This window comes from Pan paniscus, chromosome 3 (assembly GCF_029289425.2).
Source record: "Pan paniscus chromosome 3, NHGRI_mPanPan1-v2.0_pri, whole genome shotgun sequence".
NCBI classification, from domain to species: Eukaryota; Metazoa; Chordata; class Mammalia; order Primates; family Hominidae; genus Pan; species Pan paniscus.
Window position 1 is genome coordinate 148124979 of NC_073252.2, and position 16854 is coordinate 148141832.

Below are 16854 nucleotides of genomic sequence, written 5' to 3' on the forward strand. Positions count from 1 at the left end.
GAGCTCAAGCCATCCTCCTGCCTCAGCCTCCAAGTAGCTAGGACTACAGGTGCACGCCACCATGCCCGGCTAATTTTTAAATTCTTTGTGGAGATGGAGTCTCTGTGTTGCCCAGGCCTGTCTCAAACTCCTGACCTCAAGTGATCCTCCCTCCTTGGCCTCTGGAAGTGCTGGGATTACAGGTGTGAGCCACTGCACCCGGCCAGAAATGGATGACTGTTCAGCTTGAACTTGTCAGGGCCTGTGGAGAAGCAGCCATTCCATAGGTGGCCCCAGGTGCCCTGGAGGCCGCCACCCAAGTTCATCTTAGAAAGCCCTGTTGTTGATTCTTATTTTCTCCAGACTTTTTTTGTTGTTGTTAAAGTACTGAAAGAATCTTTAGTGCATTTTCCCCTCTCCCTCCCCAGGGTAGTTAGATTACAAAAGGCCTCCTGGCAATTGTCCCTTTCAGCTAAAGGTGCCTGGGAACTGCCATCTCCTTCACTTTTGGGAAGCCCATTGAGATGGCAGCTTGACGGGCTTCCCTGGACAAGCAGGAAATAGAGAAGGAGAAAGCAGGACCAGGGTCCCTTCCCCAGCCAGGCTTAGAACGCAAGGTGACTGCCTCACATCTTTGTGGCTGTTTCTCTGTTCCTTGAAGAGCTGAGCAGATTTAAAAACTTTCAGGATGTTTCAGGATAAGGAAGCTTTGCTTCATGTGAAGAGAAGACAGGTGAGGAGATCATGGAGGATCTGAAAAAAGAGTAATGTGGCTCCATCCAATTCCTGGGCCTTTTATAGGCTTCACAGCATCTCAGGTTGTTAGGAGGATTAATTATTCACAGGACATGCGGGTAACTTTTCAATCTGTGACAGAGAGCTTTATTTGGAAGAGTAAACTCTCCAAGACTGAGCACCCTTGTAAGGTTTGCTTATTGTCTCAGAATTCTTTTGAGCTTAAGGTCTGGGCTTGGGCTGAAGGGGTGAGAACCCAGGCACAGCCCAAAGCGAGAGAAGACGACAGACATCCAGTGTGTCCTGGGCTGCCAGCCTGGGTCAGGGTAGGAGCAGAGGCCAAGGACGGCCCCTTCCCCCGGTGGGTTCCCGAAACCATTACTCTCCTGTGAGGCTTCTGTTAGAAGCTTGGCATTATTTCTCCTCTTCTGTTTCTGAGGCCCGTGCATGCTCTGTCGTGCTCTCTGCTCGTGGCAGCTGGGACCCGAGCCTGGGCCTGGGTAATGTGTTGTCTCTGCTGTTTCCTCCTCAGAACACGGCTCTAGATAAGGAGGGGCAGATTTTCTGCAGCAAGCACTGTCAAGACAGCGGCAGGCCTGGGATGGAGCCCATCTCTCCAGTTCCTCCCTCAGTGGAGGAGACCCCTGTGCCTGGGGAAGCAGTCCCGGCCCCCACCCCTCCGGAATCTCCCACCCCCCACTGTCCTCCCGCTGCCACGGGTGGTGAGCGGGCAGGAACCTGGCGCCGCCACCGAGACTGAGCCTCCTGCAGACGGGCGAAGCCGCCTGCTGCCTCCCAGGAAGCCAGCCCTCTGCTCGGCCTCGCCGGCCTCCCTGCTGCAGGCCTCCCTCTCTTCACCGCCTGCGCCTGAGTTCGCGGGTCCTCCGCAGGCTGCCTGGGAACCGGAGCCTGGCGTGCCGGAGCCTGGCCTGGTGCTCTGGGCTCTGCCTTCTGGTTCCTGGAGGCATCAAAGGCTGCATCCGTTCTGCCAACAGCTGTTCGGAGAGACTCGTTCCAGATCATCCCGTCATTTTCAGTTTGTTGGACATTTTACAGCTTCACCAGGAGAATGTGCAACTTTATTCCAGCATTCGATGCATTTTTATAGAAACACTTTGGATGAACCAAGGCCTTTTCCTTATTTAAGTAGACTCAGAACACTCCCTTTCTTTTCTTTTCTCTTTCTCTCTTTTTTTTTTTTACGAAAGACTTAGAATTGCATTTGTCCTTTTGTGGGTGTCCTGTGAGAGGTGATATGGGGGCTAAGAGGACTGGCTTTCTAATAGAAGAAGTGAGCGCCTGAGAGGACGATTTGGTCATTGGACATGGATTGCAGGCTTTGAGAAGTGCTCAGAGGCCCAGGGCAGCGGGCTCAGCCATTCGGCTTGGGGCACCAGGCTCACCAGAGACAATGCTCAGTATTCATTTGTACACAGACGATGGAAGAAGCCACTTCTTTCCTGGGCGGTATGGGTTTTCCCCAGCTCTTCCCACACGTGTGTTAGGAAATGCCCATGAACTTGCCCTCTGGGTTTTTTAATGAGAGGCTTGGCGCATGCGGCACCCAGCGGCTGCTTCTCTGCAAGCCAGCGACTTGCCGAGCAGAATGAGCTCTGCTCCTGAGCCCCGGTACCTGCTTCATCATCTGCATTTCATCTGGAGCAGGGCAGGTGACCACAGGAGGAGGCATGCCCGAGGCAGCCAGGACTGGGCGGGAAGGTGCTCCCTGGATATACTCTGTGAACCTTCTGGAAGGCTGCTGGCAGTTTTTCCTTTTTGTCCACCACCCTGCTCTTTTTAATAATTGTACATAATTCGTGTATTTGTTTTACCTGCTCATCTTCTAAACTGGTGAGCCCTATAGTTCGTTCTCATTGTTAGATTTTGCCTTTTACAAGTGTCCCCAACCTGCAATAAACTTTTCCCTCTTGAAAAAAAGTAATCAGGGATGGGCAAAGGTTTCTGTGCTGTTGTTTGGCTAAGGATGTATGGGATCAAAGTTCTCCTCCTCGGCCCGGGTTCCAGCGGGTACCAGTGGCTGTTTTGCAAACTCTCAGGGCCACTCGGGGAAAAGAGGAAGCTCAGAGAGAACACACATGGAAATGAATCTTGGTTGAAGTTTGTCTGGTTACAGGTGCAGAATGGGCGTGGTGGCTCAGGCCTGTAATCCCAGCAGTTTGGGAGGCCAAGGTGGGTGGATCACCTGAGGTCAGGAGTTCCAAGACCAGCTTGGCCAACATGACAAAACCCCATCTCTACTAAAAATAGAAAAACTAGCCGGGCGTGGTGGCGCATGCCCATAATCCCAGCTACTTAGGAGGCTGAGGAGGGAGAATCACTTGAACCAGGGAGGTAGAGGCTGCAGTGAGCTGAGATCGTGCCGCTGCACTCTAGCCTGGGTGACAGAGTGAAAACCTGCCTCAAAAAAAAAGACACATCACAAAAGCTCAAGAACAAATGGTGTGCTTGGTGTGCGACAGAGGAACCTTATGAAGCAGCAGCAGGAAGGGCAGAGAGTTGGGGCAGTTGTTCCCCTGTCTCTCTCTGAGGTTGTGTGGTCTCCTGTCTGCTTTTTCCAGTGCCTTGTCAGCTACAGCTTTCTCTGCAAGACTCTTGTTTCTGTCCCCTCATAGTACCCACTTACCTGTGGTTCAGGTTACCCTGGTACTGCCAGGCAATACAATGAGATCTGGGCTGGTGCTGACCCCTGATCAGGTCCGGAGGTTGGCCACAAGGTGCGGTGGGTTGCGGGCTGGGGGAGCGGGCGGCGGGCTTCCTAGGCCCACAGCTGTAGCAGGGTCAGGCTGTAGGAGGACGACAGTTTCAAAAAAGCAGTGATGTATAGGTCTAGAACATTCTGCTTGTGCCTCCTCTTTGGTTACAGGACAAGCTTTTTCATAGCTTTCAATAGAAATATTTTTGTTAATGGAAGGGAAGAGCTAATAAAAGGAAGAAGGAGAAAAATGCAAACAGCGATAGAACAAGGCCTCTGGCACTGATCTGAGCCCCAAACCCATCTCCCTCCCTTGAACTGTGAGGTTCAAAGAAAGACATCTGCTAAAGGCAAAATAAGTGGCCGGGCAGTGCCAGTCACTGTCAGGATGCAGGAGCCTCTTCTTGTCGGTAAATGCCTCCACCCTCTGTAAGGATGGAGACCGGAAGTAGCATGAGCTGGCAGGGGCAGCACTGCCTAGCCATCCTGTTAAAATGGTTATGACCCCAGGAAAACCTACAGAAGTATGTGGCGCTAGGGGAGCAAACCAAGAAGTCAAGTCACACCTCCAGGGTCATAGAATTGGCAGGAGGTGGAGCCACGATGCAGTGTTAGCTTTTGCTGACTCTAAAGTGCATGTTCTTTTTGGGGGCGGGGTGGGGGTGACCCTGTCTATCCATGGCTAAATCAAGGCCTGGAGGGGAGGAGCTAAATAAAGGTTCTGATACAGGCAGATTGTTCATCTGCCCACTTGTTTAGCAAACGTTTATTAAGCTGTAATTCTGTCTCAGGATCTAAATTAAATACAGGTACTTAAAACTGCTGGGTTCCTCAAATGCTGCACAGAGAGAATGGCATGATCTGTTTCATGTTGATTCCCTTACTTGAGCCGGGCCGAGTCTCAGCCTCTCATTTTCTCTCTCTTCCTCTCACCCTCTCTTTTCAGAAAGGTTGCTATGATAGAAATGTATTGAATATATAAATTGAAGACATTTGGCAAAACTTCCCCCAGAATATCTTCATGGCTAAAATGGTGAAATGTGAATTAGGAGATGGTGAAGACAGCTCAGGACAGATTCACCATGTTGAAAGCAGGAGTGCTGATTGATGTTGTCTTGGAGAAAGATCACTAGAACAGTTTGCTGTCCCACAGAAATATGCAAGCCACAGGAGACAGCATTTCCTAGTATCATGTTAAAAAAATTTTTTAGAGAAACAGGTGAAATTAATTTTTATAGTATATTTTATTTAACCTAATATGTCTAAATACATCCAAAGTATTATTTTGGCATGTAATCAACATAAATCACTAGGATGTTTTACTTTCTTTGTTCTAAACCTTTGAAATCTGGTGTGCTTTACATTTATAGTATGTCTCAGTTTGGACAGGGCACATTTCAAGTGTTGAACAGCCACGTGGTTAGTGGCTGCCATGCTGCAGCTTCAGTCTTTGTTCTTAACCTTTTTTTTTTTTCTGCATATGATTTGAATAACAACTTAGAATGCTTTCCTGTTTTTTTTTTTAATGGAATGGACTCATTTAAAAGGATCTCAGCAGGTGAGGATACTGATCCAAACCCACGGTGTAGAAGTGAAGTGTGAAGTGCTGTGATTCAATTCTGTAACTACCCAAGGCAAGGCCCTGGCCTGCAGCACGGCTGAAGATCTGGGCCTGGAGGATTTCAATGATCGCCCAGTCGTTAGGAGCCAACACAGCTGCTTGAACATTAGCATAATCTTAACTGTGTTATGAGAAGCACGCGCAGATCCCAGGCAGTGCTAGCTGGGGATGGAGTTCTGTTCTGGGGACCTTGTTGCATGTGGTGCAGAGAAAGCAATGATCACCCGACAGAGGACAGCTGGAGTGGTGAGGCGGTGTGAATCCTGGCAGCCAAGGACTGGTGGAGAAAACTGTGAGGTAAGAGGAAAGTCGAGGCACATTTGCTCAATGTCTTTGGCTGTGTAAAGGACTGTTCCATAGAAGGGGCACAGCCTTTTTTTAGTTGCTCTGGATGGTCAGCCTGAGGTCAGCAAGTAGGGGGCACAAAAGGTCAGATTTGAGGACAGAGTGAGAGTAAGATTCTAGTAACAGAGCAGTGCAGTCACAGAATCAGCTGCTTTCTAAAGAAGAAGATCATGACAATCACACAAGTTTGCAGCTTATGGAGTATTTCATCCTATCTCATTTGAGATATGCCACAGCCCTAAGAGATAGATATTAATATCCTTGTCTAATAAATAAGGAAATGGAATGGTCAAGAGCTTCCCCAGGCAGGGCAGGTGCCCCATGACAAGGTTTCCTCTTTTGGCAGTCAGAGATGTGTTAGGAGTGCTGCGTGTGTAAGACACAGGTGGGGTGCGAATTCATAGGAACATTCACAGTTTGGCTTTTAACCTTGCTGGAGGAGCCCACTCTCTCAAAAGAGATAGCTTGCCTGGCCAGGCACGTGGCTCGCCTGTAATCCCAGCAAGGCGGAGGCAGGCGGATCACCCGAGGAAGGCAGTTCAAGACCAGCCTGACCAACATGGAGAAACCTCGTCTCTACTAAAAATATAAAATTAGCTGGGTATGGTGGCGCATGCCTGTAATCCTAGCTACTCAGGAGGCTGAGGCAGGAGAATCGCTTGAAACTGGGAGACGGAGGTTGCGGTGAGCCAAGATTGTACCATTGCACTCCAGCCTGGGCAACAAGAGCAAAACTCTGTCTCAAAAAAAAAAAAAAAAAGTTGCTTGCCTAAAGGCCAAACCACCCTTCATTTTCTACCACTTTGTCAGTGGCTGAGAAGTTATCAGAGCAGGGGCACTTATTTAGATCAAAGTCAGAGAGTGGTTTTTCCAGAGGGAGGCTGACATGTGCAACTTTGGTGAGTCTTGGCCAGGGGGTTATAAGGGGCAATCTTACGATAAAAACCAAAGCCTTGAACTCGAAGACAGCTGTGGGAAGGCCTTGCCAGCATTGAATGGCTGAGGGGAAGAAAAGCATATATTTGATACAGAGACAGTCATTGGCCCCTACCATGCCCCTTCAATTTGGGCAGAGCTGGGCACCACAGGCCTCCAGCACCGTCAGGCGGGCTGAGTCTGTTGCATTGCGAGGAGTGGTTGGATGCCTGTCTGTGTTGAGGCTAAAGTTAGTTCCGGGGATGTCTTTCAAATTATCCAAGGCCAAAGCTGCAAAGCAGCCAGCTTCCTGCCAGGTATGAGGAAGGGACAAGCCTGCCCAACTCCCTGGAATCTTGGTTTTGGCAAGGAAAAATATTCCTGAATTTGAGACAGAAAAATAGTTCACTTCATGTTTCTGGCATAGATCGCCAAGATCTCATAGGAGCAGTCACAGTTTGTCTTCTAACCTTGCTGGAGGAGCCCAGCTCTCTCAAAACAGATTGCTTGCCTAAAGGCCAAACCACCCTTCATCTCATGATAGAAAAATGTGATGTGCCTTGCTCTGAGCAGTCTGCGGTTCTGGTTCATAGCAGCCAGGGCTGGGAGTGATGTGTCAGTGGTGTTAACAGTAGTCTTGGGTCTTTAGCGATCTTATGACTATAGAGCATGCAAGAAGTTCATCATGGACTCAACTTTTCAAGTCTATCTAAAAGAAAAATCCAAAAGTTTTTTCTCCCACTCACCTGAGAGGAAGTAGAACTTTAAAATGGTTTGTTTGGCTATTTATGTATTTGCTACTTTATGGTCTTGCCCTTCCTTCTTACAAGTAGGAAATTTTGAAACTTCCCAGCCTCCTTCCCCTGCAAGGATAACTTGTGAAGCCTATAGAATTAACAGTGGTTCAACTTTATGCTACACAAAACGGGGGTAAGCTGGGCTGGGTGTTCTTCTGCTTGAAGTAGGAAACGATTTCCTTCCATGTGGTAGGGCAAAAATAGCCAAGTGGAGGCACTAGCACATTTGCTCATGTATAGGTTATGCAGATTTTGAGACTAAAGTTACATCCTGCTTCTGTTTGTGAACATACTTTGGCCTAATGTGATTTCATGTGGGGCTATGGGGCTAATCCATAGTGAACACACACCAGGAACTGGTGAAGTTTCTCCACCTAGCTCAGTGGTGGGTTATTCCAGCTTTTAAATGAAAGACACTTCTGCATCTGGATCCAGGAGGAATCTGTTTATATCATGGGTCAGCTGTCTTTTTTAGCAGGGATGGAGAATGGGTCAGGACTGTCACAGTAGAAAGGACTAAACCAGGCCTTTTATTTGCATGGCTGGAAGCTCTTGAGATCACAGCCAGTAACAAGATACCAAAGAAACCTAGTGAAAATCTCTACCTCAACCACCTTTCATGGTGAATCTAAGCTGCTGCAAGCTGTTGGATTTGCTAAGAAGGGTACAAAGTAGGTGCAGTGGGGCTACATCCCAAGTTCCCTGACCATCTCCTGCAAGCTTGACTCACACAACCACTGCCATCTCACTGCCCCTCTGACAGGTGTAGGAGGACATGTGACACCAAGTGTGTGGTCGGCCCCTGACCCTCTGGCTCGGCTGCTCTTAGAGCGAGTGGAAAGGGCAACCCCAGGTTGTCAGTTCCTGACCTCATGCCCTGCTCACGGCTACTCGTGATTCCTGTGCAAGACACTCAGAATCTTCCTGTTGTGTATGCTAAGCAGAAGTGAGGTGTGATGTTTCTCAATGGATAAAATAGCTCTTTTATTGAAGTAATTTATGAAAACACTGATTTTTGGTGTACTTTGGGAGTAAGACACTGTCATCTGAGAGTGCGTTGTCTACACGTTTCTATCGATGTTTTTCGGACGTTCATGTTGTCTCTTAGCTCTCCTGCTTTCTCCCAGAGATCTAATGGTATTTCTTAAATGACAGCATCTCAGGGACTTGATTGGTTATATTTCAGTAAGAAACAGTATGTCAGGGAGGAAAATCTTAATTTCTGGAGGCAATGCATCTTAAACCAGCCCTCAGTTACTGTACATGGACCAAGCACAGCCCATCCAGCCGCATCTACTCACTGTGCAGACACACTGCTCCCTCTGTTGTGGTTCCCTCATTTCCAGCCCCAAAACACCTCTACTTTCACTTCTTTTCTTAGCTGGCTTACATTTATGTAAAGTAATAGCCTTTTTAAGGAGTTAGTTAAAATTGAATAAGTAAATATTGAATAAACTGTAAATGTTATTACTGAACAGATTCTGTCATTAAGAAGCCCATGTGTTGATGCCAGCCTTACTTGTTTCATGAAGTGTTGTTTCTTTTAATATTTATTTTTAAATTTTAATTATTATTATTATTTTTTGAGATGCTGCAGTCTCACTCTGTCACCTAGGCTGGAGTGCAGTGGCACAATCTGAGTTCACTGCAACCTCTGCCTCCCAGGCTCAAGCAATTCTCCTGCCTCTGCCTCCTGAGTAGCTGGGATTAACAGGCGCCCACCACCAAGCCTGCCTACTTTTTGTATTTTTAGTAGGGACAGGGTTTCCCCATGTTAGCCAGGCTTGTCTCAAACTCCTGACCTCAAGTGATCCGCCCGCCTCGGCCTCCTAAAGTGCTGGGATTACAGGCGTGAGCCCATGCACCCGGCCAATTTATGTTTCAATTAATTTTCGTTAGTCGTAAGTTTTTAAAACAATAAAGGTAGTGGAGATACTGATTTTTTTTTCTTTTAGGTTTCAAGAGGAGCTTTGCTTTAGGCTTCTTAAGCATAGGGTGGTTGAAGTATCATTTGTGTGGCACGACTTAGGTATTGGTATTTTCTTCTACCAACCATTGTTCACTTAAGAAGTTTTCAAAGAGTAATATTCACAAGTTAATGAGGATATTAACAAACAGTGAAGATGTTCATCAGTTAATTAATTTATCAGCAACCTGGGTATTTCTTTGATTCTAAAATGTACTTTCCCTCCCCCACATTTCACCGTCGTCTGTTTTCTTAATGATGGATCTCAGATGAAGTGGTACATAAAGAAGAAGTTCCTTGCTAGGCATTTGTAAGAAAGATTCAGGTCTAGGTCATTTGTGTGAGTCTCAGTAAGAGGAGAGATCTGGCCAAAGAAAGCTCATTTTCCTGTTTTCAGTCAGGAGGATCTCTCACATTGGTTATTGATCAAAAACTAGGACCGAATCAGAGTTTGACATTTTCTTTGTGAATCATTATTATTTTATTAATGATGTTTAAAATTTAGGAGCAAAAAAGGCATTTCCAACAATTCAATTACAGATGTCATTTTATTCAGCTTTTTCTGTCAAACTGAATTGTTCATTCCAAATCCTTGCTTTTAGAGAAGAGCTGAGTGTGTAGGAAAAAAAGAAAGAGGGACCACTTGAAGTCTGTTGCAAGAGAAATAGAGATCAAAGTTCACAACATACAAAGAATTTATTTATGCAATACAGGCCTTTTCTCAAATATTTTTCACAGAATTCCACACAGTAATCTACTAGAAAAGTAGAATTATACAACACCAAATAACATTGTTTCTTAGTACAAATTGCTAATCAAAAGGAAGGTGGAGATGATTGATAGTTTAATAACAAATAGTAAAACAGGTGTTGCTGAATACAGCACCCGGTAGCCTCTATTTGCAAACCCGGGGAGGGAAGGGGGTGCCCCAACAGTGGCTCCGCCTCATTGTCCAGGCACAGGCAAACCGCAGTAGTGAGCTTTGGTACTTACTTGCATTTACTTTAAAAGAAAAACAAATGTTGTGAGCTCAAGAGCATTTCCATCATTTCGTTTTGTTGTGCTATGAAGTGAAGATGACAGATCAGGAAAAAATGGTAACTATTTCACACTTGCTATAAATTAGATTCCTTGTGGTAACCACACAATAAAATAGCCTCCCCCAAACCATACTTTTCTAGGTCTAAAACATGCTTGAAGAACAATATTGATAGAATTAATTGAGATGTTTTAAATTACATTTACCATAATTTAAACATTACTATTTAAATCCCAGAAATATTAGTGCTGAAGAAACACAGTTGTTTGGAAAAATACAGGACCCAAATTACAGCATCAAATTTTCCTATTCCAATATTGTAACCCACTTCCCCACTGTGAAAATCCTATTTCTCAAGCTTGTAGATGTATGGGAAATGTTCTTCATAATATTATAGCTGGAATAAGTGGTTTACTTGCTCCACTGTATGTTTCCATAATTGGTGAAAATAGACTTCTCATTATGACTAAAAATATAGATTTTTTAAAACTACAGAACCCAGCAGCCAGTTTTCTGCTTTGCTAATCCCCCCCAAAAAAGTCAAGCAAAGACTACAAAAATAGCAATTATTAATAACTTTAAAAAATATTTTGCTTCTTTGAGCAAATTTAAGTTACATTCAGATGTGGTAGAAGAGAATGATGCTCCAGGTACTTCTGCTCATCCTAGGGGCAGAGTTGATGTACAGCTTTCACCATCAGTAGCGGGTTTGGTATTCATGATGCCACCGGTTAAAGTCGTTGTAAAATAGCACAATGCTTCCTGAAGCCATGCCAGAAATGATGCACCTAGGAGAAGCACAGAGAGAAGGACTTTTACAAACCTGTGTGTCCTAGAGATGTTACTAAAAACTGCTCTCCCCAAATCCACAAGGTAAATATAGAAGCTGGCAGTCAAGGCTCCAATTTGTGAGAACTAAGGTATGTATTTCATGACTAAAATGTATCCCTGAGTAAGCTCAGAGTACTGCCTCTGACACTCCACAAGGATCCAAGCCACAGCTTGCTTTTTCATTGAAAGGGTACGGACAGCTGGTGTGTGCAGGATGAGTCACTAAAATCTGAACAGATTTGGTAATTTCTAAAGGGGGACTGGGCTGGCAAGACCCATCCATTATATAAGCAACAGACTCAAAAGAAGGAACCACAATCTCAAAGTAACTGCTGGTGGAAAGAAGCAGCACACACTCAAGTGACAAGAGACACCACCTCTGACAGGTACAGAATCAATGAAGAGTGAAAAAGAAGAGTGTTGTTGACCATAATTTAAGCTGGTCTCCCCTCTGTGGAGAAGTAGTCTATGTCCATCATGCTCTGGGTGAGGACCTAGTCCTCGTAACACAGTGACTCACCGAAATCACTGAAGATAAGAACTTCTGCAAGCTTCTTGGTCTCCTGTCCCCAAAGAGGTGGTGCAGGGAAAGAGATGGAGAACATAGGTGAACCTAAACTGAGCATAGCCAGATTTTTCTCTGTGTAGTTTGGTTAGGACCAGCCCTTAGAAGCCATATTCAGTATCCTTCCTAGTACCTCGTATCAAAATTAGGAACTAAAATGTGTCACTACAAAAAAAATCAACTAAAAACAGAGGAAGACAGTAAGGAGGAAATGAGACAAAACTCTAAGGCAGAGAGAAAATTAAATAGCAAAGTGGCAAAAGTCAGTCTTTCCTTATCAGTCATTAAAGAGATTAAATTCTCTAGCCAAAAGGAAGAGATTGGCAGAATGGATAAAAAACATGATCCAACTATATGCTGTCTACAGGAGACCCACTTGAGATCTAAAGACAAACATCTTGAAAGTGAAAGGATGGAAAAGATATTCCATGTAAGTACTAGCAAAGAGAGCTGAGGTGGCTTATACTAATATCAGACAAAATAGTCTTTCAGTCAAAAACTGTTACAAGAGACAAAGAAGGACACTACATTGAGAAAAGGGTAAATTCACAGAAATATAACAATTATATATGCATTTATCATCAGACCCCCAAGATACAAAGAGCAAATATTAACAGAATTGAAGGGAGAAATGGTTCTACAGTAATAGTTTTAGACATCAATACCCCACTTTCAATAATGGGTGGAACAACCAGGTGGAAGATAAGGAAATAGGACACTTGAACAATACGATAAGCCAATTGGACCTGACACACGTATATAGAACACCTTCCCAACAATAGAATATACATTTTTTTGCAGTGCGCATGGAATAGTCTCCAAGATAAACCATATGTTAGGCCACAAGTGTTAATGACTTAGTAAAGATTAAAATCACAAAGTAGCTTTTCTGATCATAATAGAATGAAACTAGATACCAATAACTGAAGGTAAACTAGAAAATTCACAAATATGTGGAAAGTAAATAAATGATGGGTCAAAAAAAACAACAACATAAGAGACATCAGAAAATACTGAGACAAATGAAAAGGAAATACAACAAGCCAAAACTTATGAAATGCAGCAAAAGCAATGCTAAAATGGAAATTTTTAGCTGTAAACACATAGATTTAAAAATATCTCAAATCAATAACCTAACCTTACCTCTTAAGGAACTAGAAAACAGACAAAACCCCAGGCTAGGCAGAAGGAAGAAAATAATAAAGAACAGAGTAGAGAGAAATAAAACAGAAAATAGTAAAATGATAGGAAAAAAACCCCAAAAATTGGTTCTTTGAAAAAAATAACAAAATTGACAAACCTCTAGCTAGACTAAGATGACTTGGCTGGGCATGGTGGATCATGCCTGTAATCCCAGCACTTTGGGAGGCCAAGGTGGGTGGATCACCTGGGGTCAGGAGTTCGAGACCAGCCTGGCCAACCTGGGGAAACCTCGTCTCTACTAAAATTACAAAAATTAACTGGGCGTGGTAGTGGGCACCTGTAATCCCAGCTACTTGGAAGGCTGAGGCAGGAGAATCACTTGAACCTGGGAAGCAGAGGTTGCAGTGAGCTGAGATTGCACCATTGCACTCCAGCCTGGGTGATAGAGTGAGACTCCATCTCAAAAAAAAAAAAAAAAAAGGACTCAAATTACTAAAATCAGAAATAAAAGTTGGGATATTACTGATTTGGCAGAAACTGAGTTCAGAGAGACTATTAGAAACAACTGTATACCAACAAATAGGGCAACCTAGATGAAATAGACAAATTCCTGAAAACAGTATACCAAAACTGAATGAAGAAATAGAAATGATTAGACTTATGACAAGTGAAGAGATTGAATCAGTAATCAAAAACCTCCCAATAAGAAAAGTCCTAGACCAGATGGCTTCACTGATGAATTCTACCAAACATTTAAAGAAGTATTAACACCAATCCTTCTCAATTTCTTCCAAAAAATTAAAGAATCCAGAACACTTCCTAAGTGATTCAATAAGGCCAGTATTACCATGACACCAAAGCCAGTTGAAGACATTACAACAAAAGAACACACAGACCAGGATACAAAATAGTAGCAAACTGAATTCACTAGCATGGTAGTGGGAATGTACACCATGACCCAGTGGGATTCATTCTGGGAATGCAAGGATGACTCACCATGCAAAAGCCAACCAACATATAACATACTACATTAACAGAACAAACAACAAAACAAGCCCACATGATCATCTCAACTGATGCTGGAAAATTTGACATGTGACAAAATTCATCATCCTTTTATTATGAAAACAATAGGAGTAGAAGGAAACTACCTCAAATGATAAACAGCATGTATGAATAACTCACAGCTAACACCACACTTGATGAAAAAAAGTTTTTCCCCTACGATTGGGAACAAGGCAAGGATGCCCACTTTAATCACTCTTATCCAACACAGTACTGAAAGTCCTAGACAGAGCAATTACACAAGAAAAAAGTATCCAAATTGGAAAGGAGGAGTGAAACTGTCTCTGTTTACAGATGACATGATCTTGTATGTAGGAAATCCTAAAAATTCCACACCAAAACAAAACAAAAACTTAAGAGCTAATAAAAGAATTCAGCAAATTTGCAGGATATACAACACGAAAATCAGTTGCATTTTTATACACTAACAAACAATGAGCAGTCCAAAAGGAAAATTAAGAATTGCAGTGAGCCGAGATCATGCCACTGCACTCCAGCCTGGGTGACAGAGCGAAACAGAAACCCCTAACAGCCAAAACAATCTTGAAAAAGAAGAAATATGTTAGCAGTTGCACATTTTCTGATTTGAAAACTTACTTACTGTTACAATGCGACAGTAATCAAAACATTGTCATACTGATATAGGCAGACCAACAGAAGAGAAAGTTGAGAAATAATCCCTCACATATGTGCTCAAATAGGGTGCCAAGACCTTTCAACGGAGAAAGCACCTTCTTTTCAACAAATTACGCTGGGAAAATAGGATGTCCACATGCAAAACAATGAAGGTGGACTCTTACCTACCATTATATTAAAAAACTAACTCAAAATAGATCAAAAACCTAAATATAAATTAAAACTATAAAACTTTTAGATGAAAACATATGGGAAAACCTTCATGACCTTGGATTTTGCAGTGGCTTCTTGGATATGATATCAAAACAAAAGAGACAAGATAACAAAACAAATTCATAACAAAAAATAGGACTTCATAAAACGTAAAATCAGGGCTGGGTATAGTGGCTTATGGCTATAATCCCATCCCTTTGGGTGGCTGAGTCAGCAGGATTGTTTGAGCCCAGGAGTTTAAGACCAGCCTGGGCAACATAGTGAGACCCTGTCTCTACAGAAAATAAAAAAGCTGGGCATGGTGGCACATGCCTGGAGTACCAGCTACCATGTAGCTGAGGCGGGAGAATCATTTGAGCCCAGGAGGTTGAGGCTTCAGTGAGCTGTGATCGTGCCACTGCACTCCAGTCTGGGCAAAAGAGTGAGACCCTGTCTCAAAAAACAAACAAAAAGTAAAATCTTTTGAGCATCTAAGGATATTAGGAAGAGAGTGAAAAGACAACATCACTGATCATTAGGGAAATCAAAACCACAGTGAGAGACCATGCCTGTTAGGACAACTGTTAAAAAATAGAGCAAGGTGTTGATAAGGATGTGGAGAAATTGGAACCCATGTAAAATGGTACAGCCACTGTGGAAAACACTTCAGGGTTTCCTCAAAAAGTCAAACGGAATTGCCATATAACCCAGCAATTCCACTCCTGGGCATACACCCAAAAGGACTGTAAAAAGGGACTTGAATAGATATTTGTATGATAATGTTCATAGCAGCATTACTCACAATAGCCAAAAGGTAGAAACAACCCAAGCGTCCATCATCAACAGGTGAATGATAAACAGAATACAGAATATTCATATAATATTCTGATATGTGCTACGACATGGAAGAACCTTGAAAGTGTTATGCCAAGTGAAATAAGCCAGGCACAACACAACAAATATTGTATGATTCCACTTAACAGAAGGTGCTTAGAAGAGGCAAATTCATAGAGACAGAAAGTAGAATGCACATGAGCTGGTGGGAGAGAGAGTCATTAACATGCAGAGCTTCTGTTTATGATGAAAAGGGTCTGGAAATGGATGATGGTGATGGTGGCACAACACTGTAAATGTACATAATGCCACTAAATTATATATCGAAAAGAGTTTAGATGGAAAATATTATATGTTGCCACAATTTTTTTTAAAAGGAACAAAAATGAGTGACTATACGTTAAGAGGAAATAAGGTGCCAGATAAAGGTGATCCCCCCAAAATCTACCACTTGAGAGCTTTTAGGAAATAAGCCCTATCTTTCAGGGAACTCTCCATATGCAGAGATATGCAGAGATAAAGGCATTTTACATTAAACATCTTTACAGCTCTTTCAATTTTATTTACTGATAAAGATACTTCTTCAGGCTGGCAATGGCCGAATAGGAGCAGATCTGGTCTGCAGCTCCCAGTGAGGTTGATGCTGGGTGGATGATTTCTGCATTTCCAACTGAGGTACCTGGTTCATCTCGTTGGGACTGGTTGGACAGTGGGTGCAGCCCACAGAGGGCAAGCCGAAGCAGGGTGGGGTGTTGCCTCACCCAGGGAAGCACAAGGGGTTGGGGAATTCCCTCCCCCAGCCAATGGAGGCTGTGAGGGACTGTGCCATGAGGAATGGTGCACTCTGGCCCAGATACTGCGCTTTTCCCACAGTCTTCACAACCTGCAGACCAGGAGATTCCCTTGGGTGCCTACACCACCAGGGCCCTGGGTTTTAAGCACAAAACGGGGCGGCCGTTTGGGCAGACACCAAGCTAGCTGCAGGAGTTGTTTTTTTTTTTTTTTATACCCCAGTGGTGCCTGGAATGCCAGCGAGCCAAAACCGTTTACTCCCCTGGAAAGGAGGCTGAAGCCAGGGAGCCAAGTGGTCTGGCTCGGTGGGTCCCACTCCCATGGAGCCCAGCAAGCTAAGATCCACTGGCTTGAAATTCTTGCTGCCAGCACAGCAGTCTGAAGTTGACCTGGGACACTCAAGCTTGGTTGGGGGAGGAGTGTCCACCATTGCTGAGGCTTGAGTAGGTGGTTTTACCCTCACGGTGTAAACAAAGCCTCTGGGGAGTTCGAATTCGGTGGAGCTCACTGCAGCTCAGCAAGGCCACTGTGGCCAGACTGCCTCTCTAGATTCCTCCTCTGTGGGCAGGGCATCTCTGAAAAAAAAGGCAGCAGCCCCAGTTAGGGGCTTATAGATAAAAACCCCCATCTCCCTGGGACAGAGCACCTGGGGGGAGGGGCAGCTGTGGGTGCAGCTTCAGCAGACT

The 16854-nt window shown here is 44.1% G+C and overlaps 2 protein-coding genes across 9 annotated transcripts in view; one reads left to right on the plus strand and one right to left on the minus strand.

Moving 5' to 3' along the window:
• Positions 1-2656, plus strand: part of DCLK2 (doublecortin like kinase 2) — a 177452-nt gene extending 174796 nt beyond the window's left edge. For all 4 annotated transcript variants that reach the window (XM_003815859.7, XM_008968886.6, XM_008968887.6 and 1 more), the window contains one exon: positions 1247-2656. In XM_003815859.7, coding sequence (XP_003815907.1) covers positions 1247-1474 — 228 coding nt within the window. In that variant the 3' untranslated portion in view covers positions 1475-2656. The remainder of the gene's footprint in view (positions 1-1246) is intronic.
• A 7092-nt stretch (positions 2657-9748) lies between these two features.
• The window catches only part of LRBA (LPS responsive beige-like anchor protein), a 799485-nt gene continuing 792379 nt past the window's right edge, over positions 9749-16854 (minus strand). For all 5 annotated transcript variants that reach the window (XM_055111907.2, XM_063603583.1, XM_034959239.3 and 2 more), the window contains exon 57: positions 9749-10898. In XM_055111907.2, coding sequence (XP_054967882.2) covers positions 10808-10898 — 91 coding nt within the window. In that variant the 3' untranslated portion in view covers positions 9749-10807. The remainder of the gene's footprint in view (positions 10899-16854) is intronic.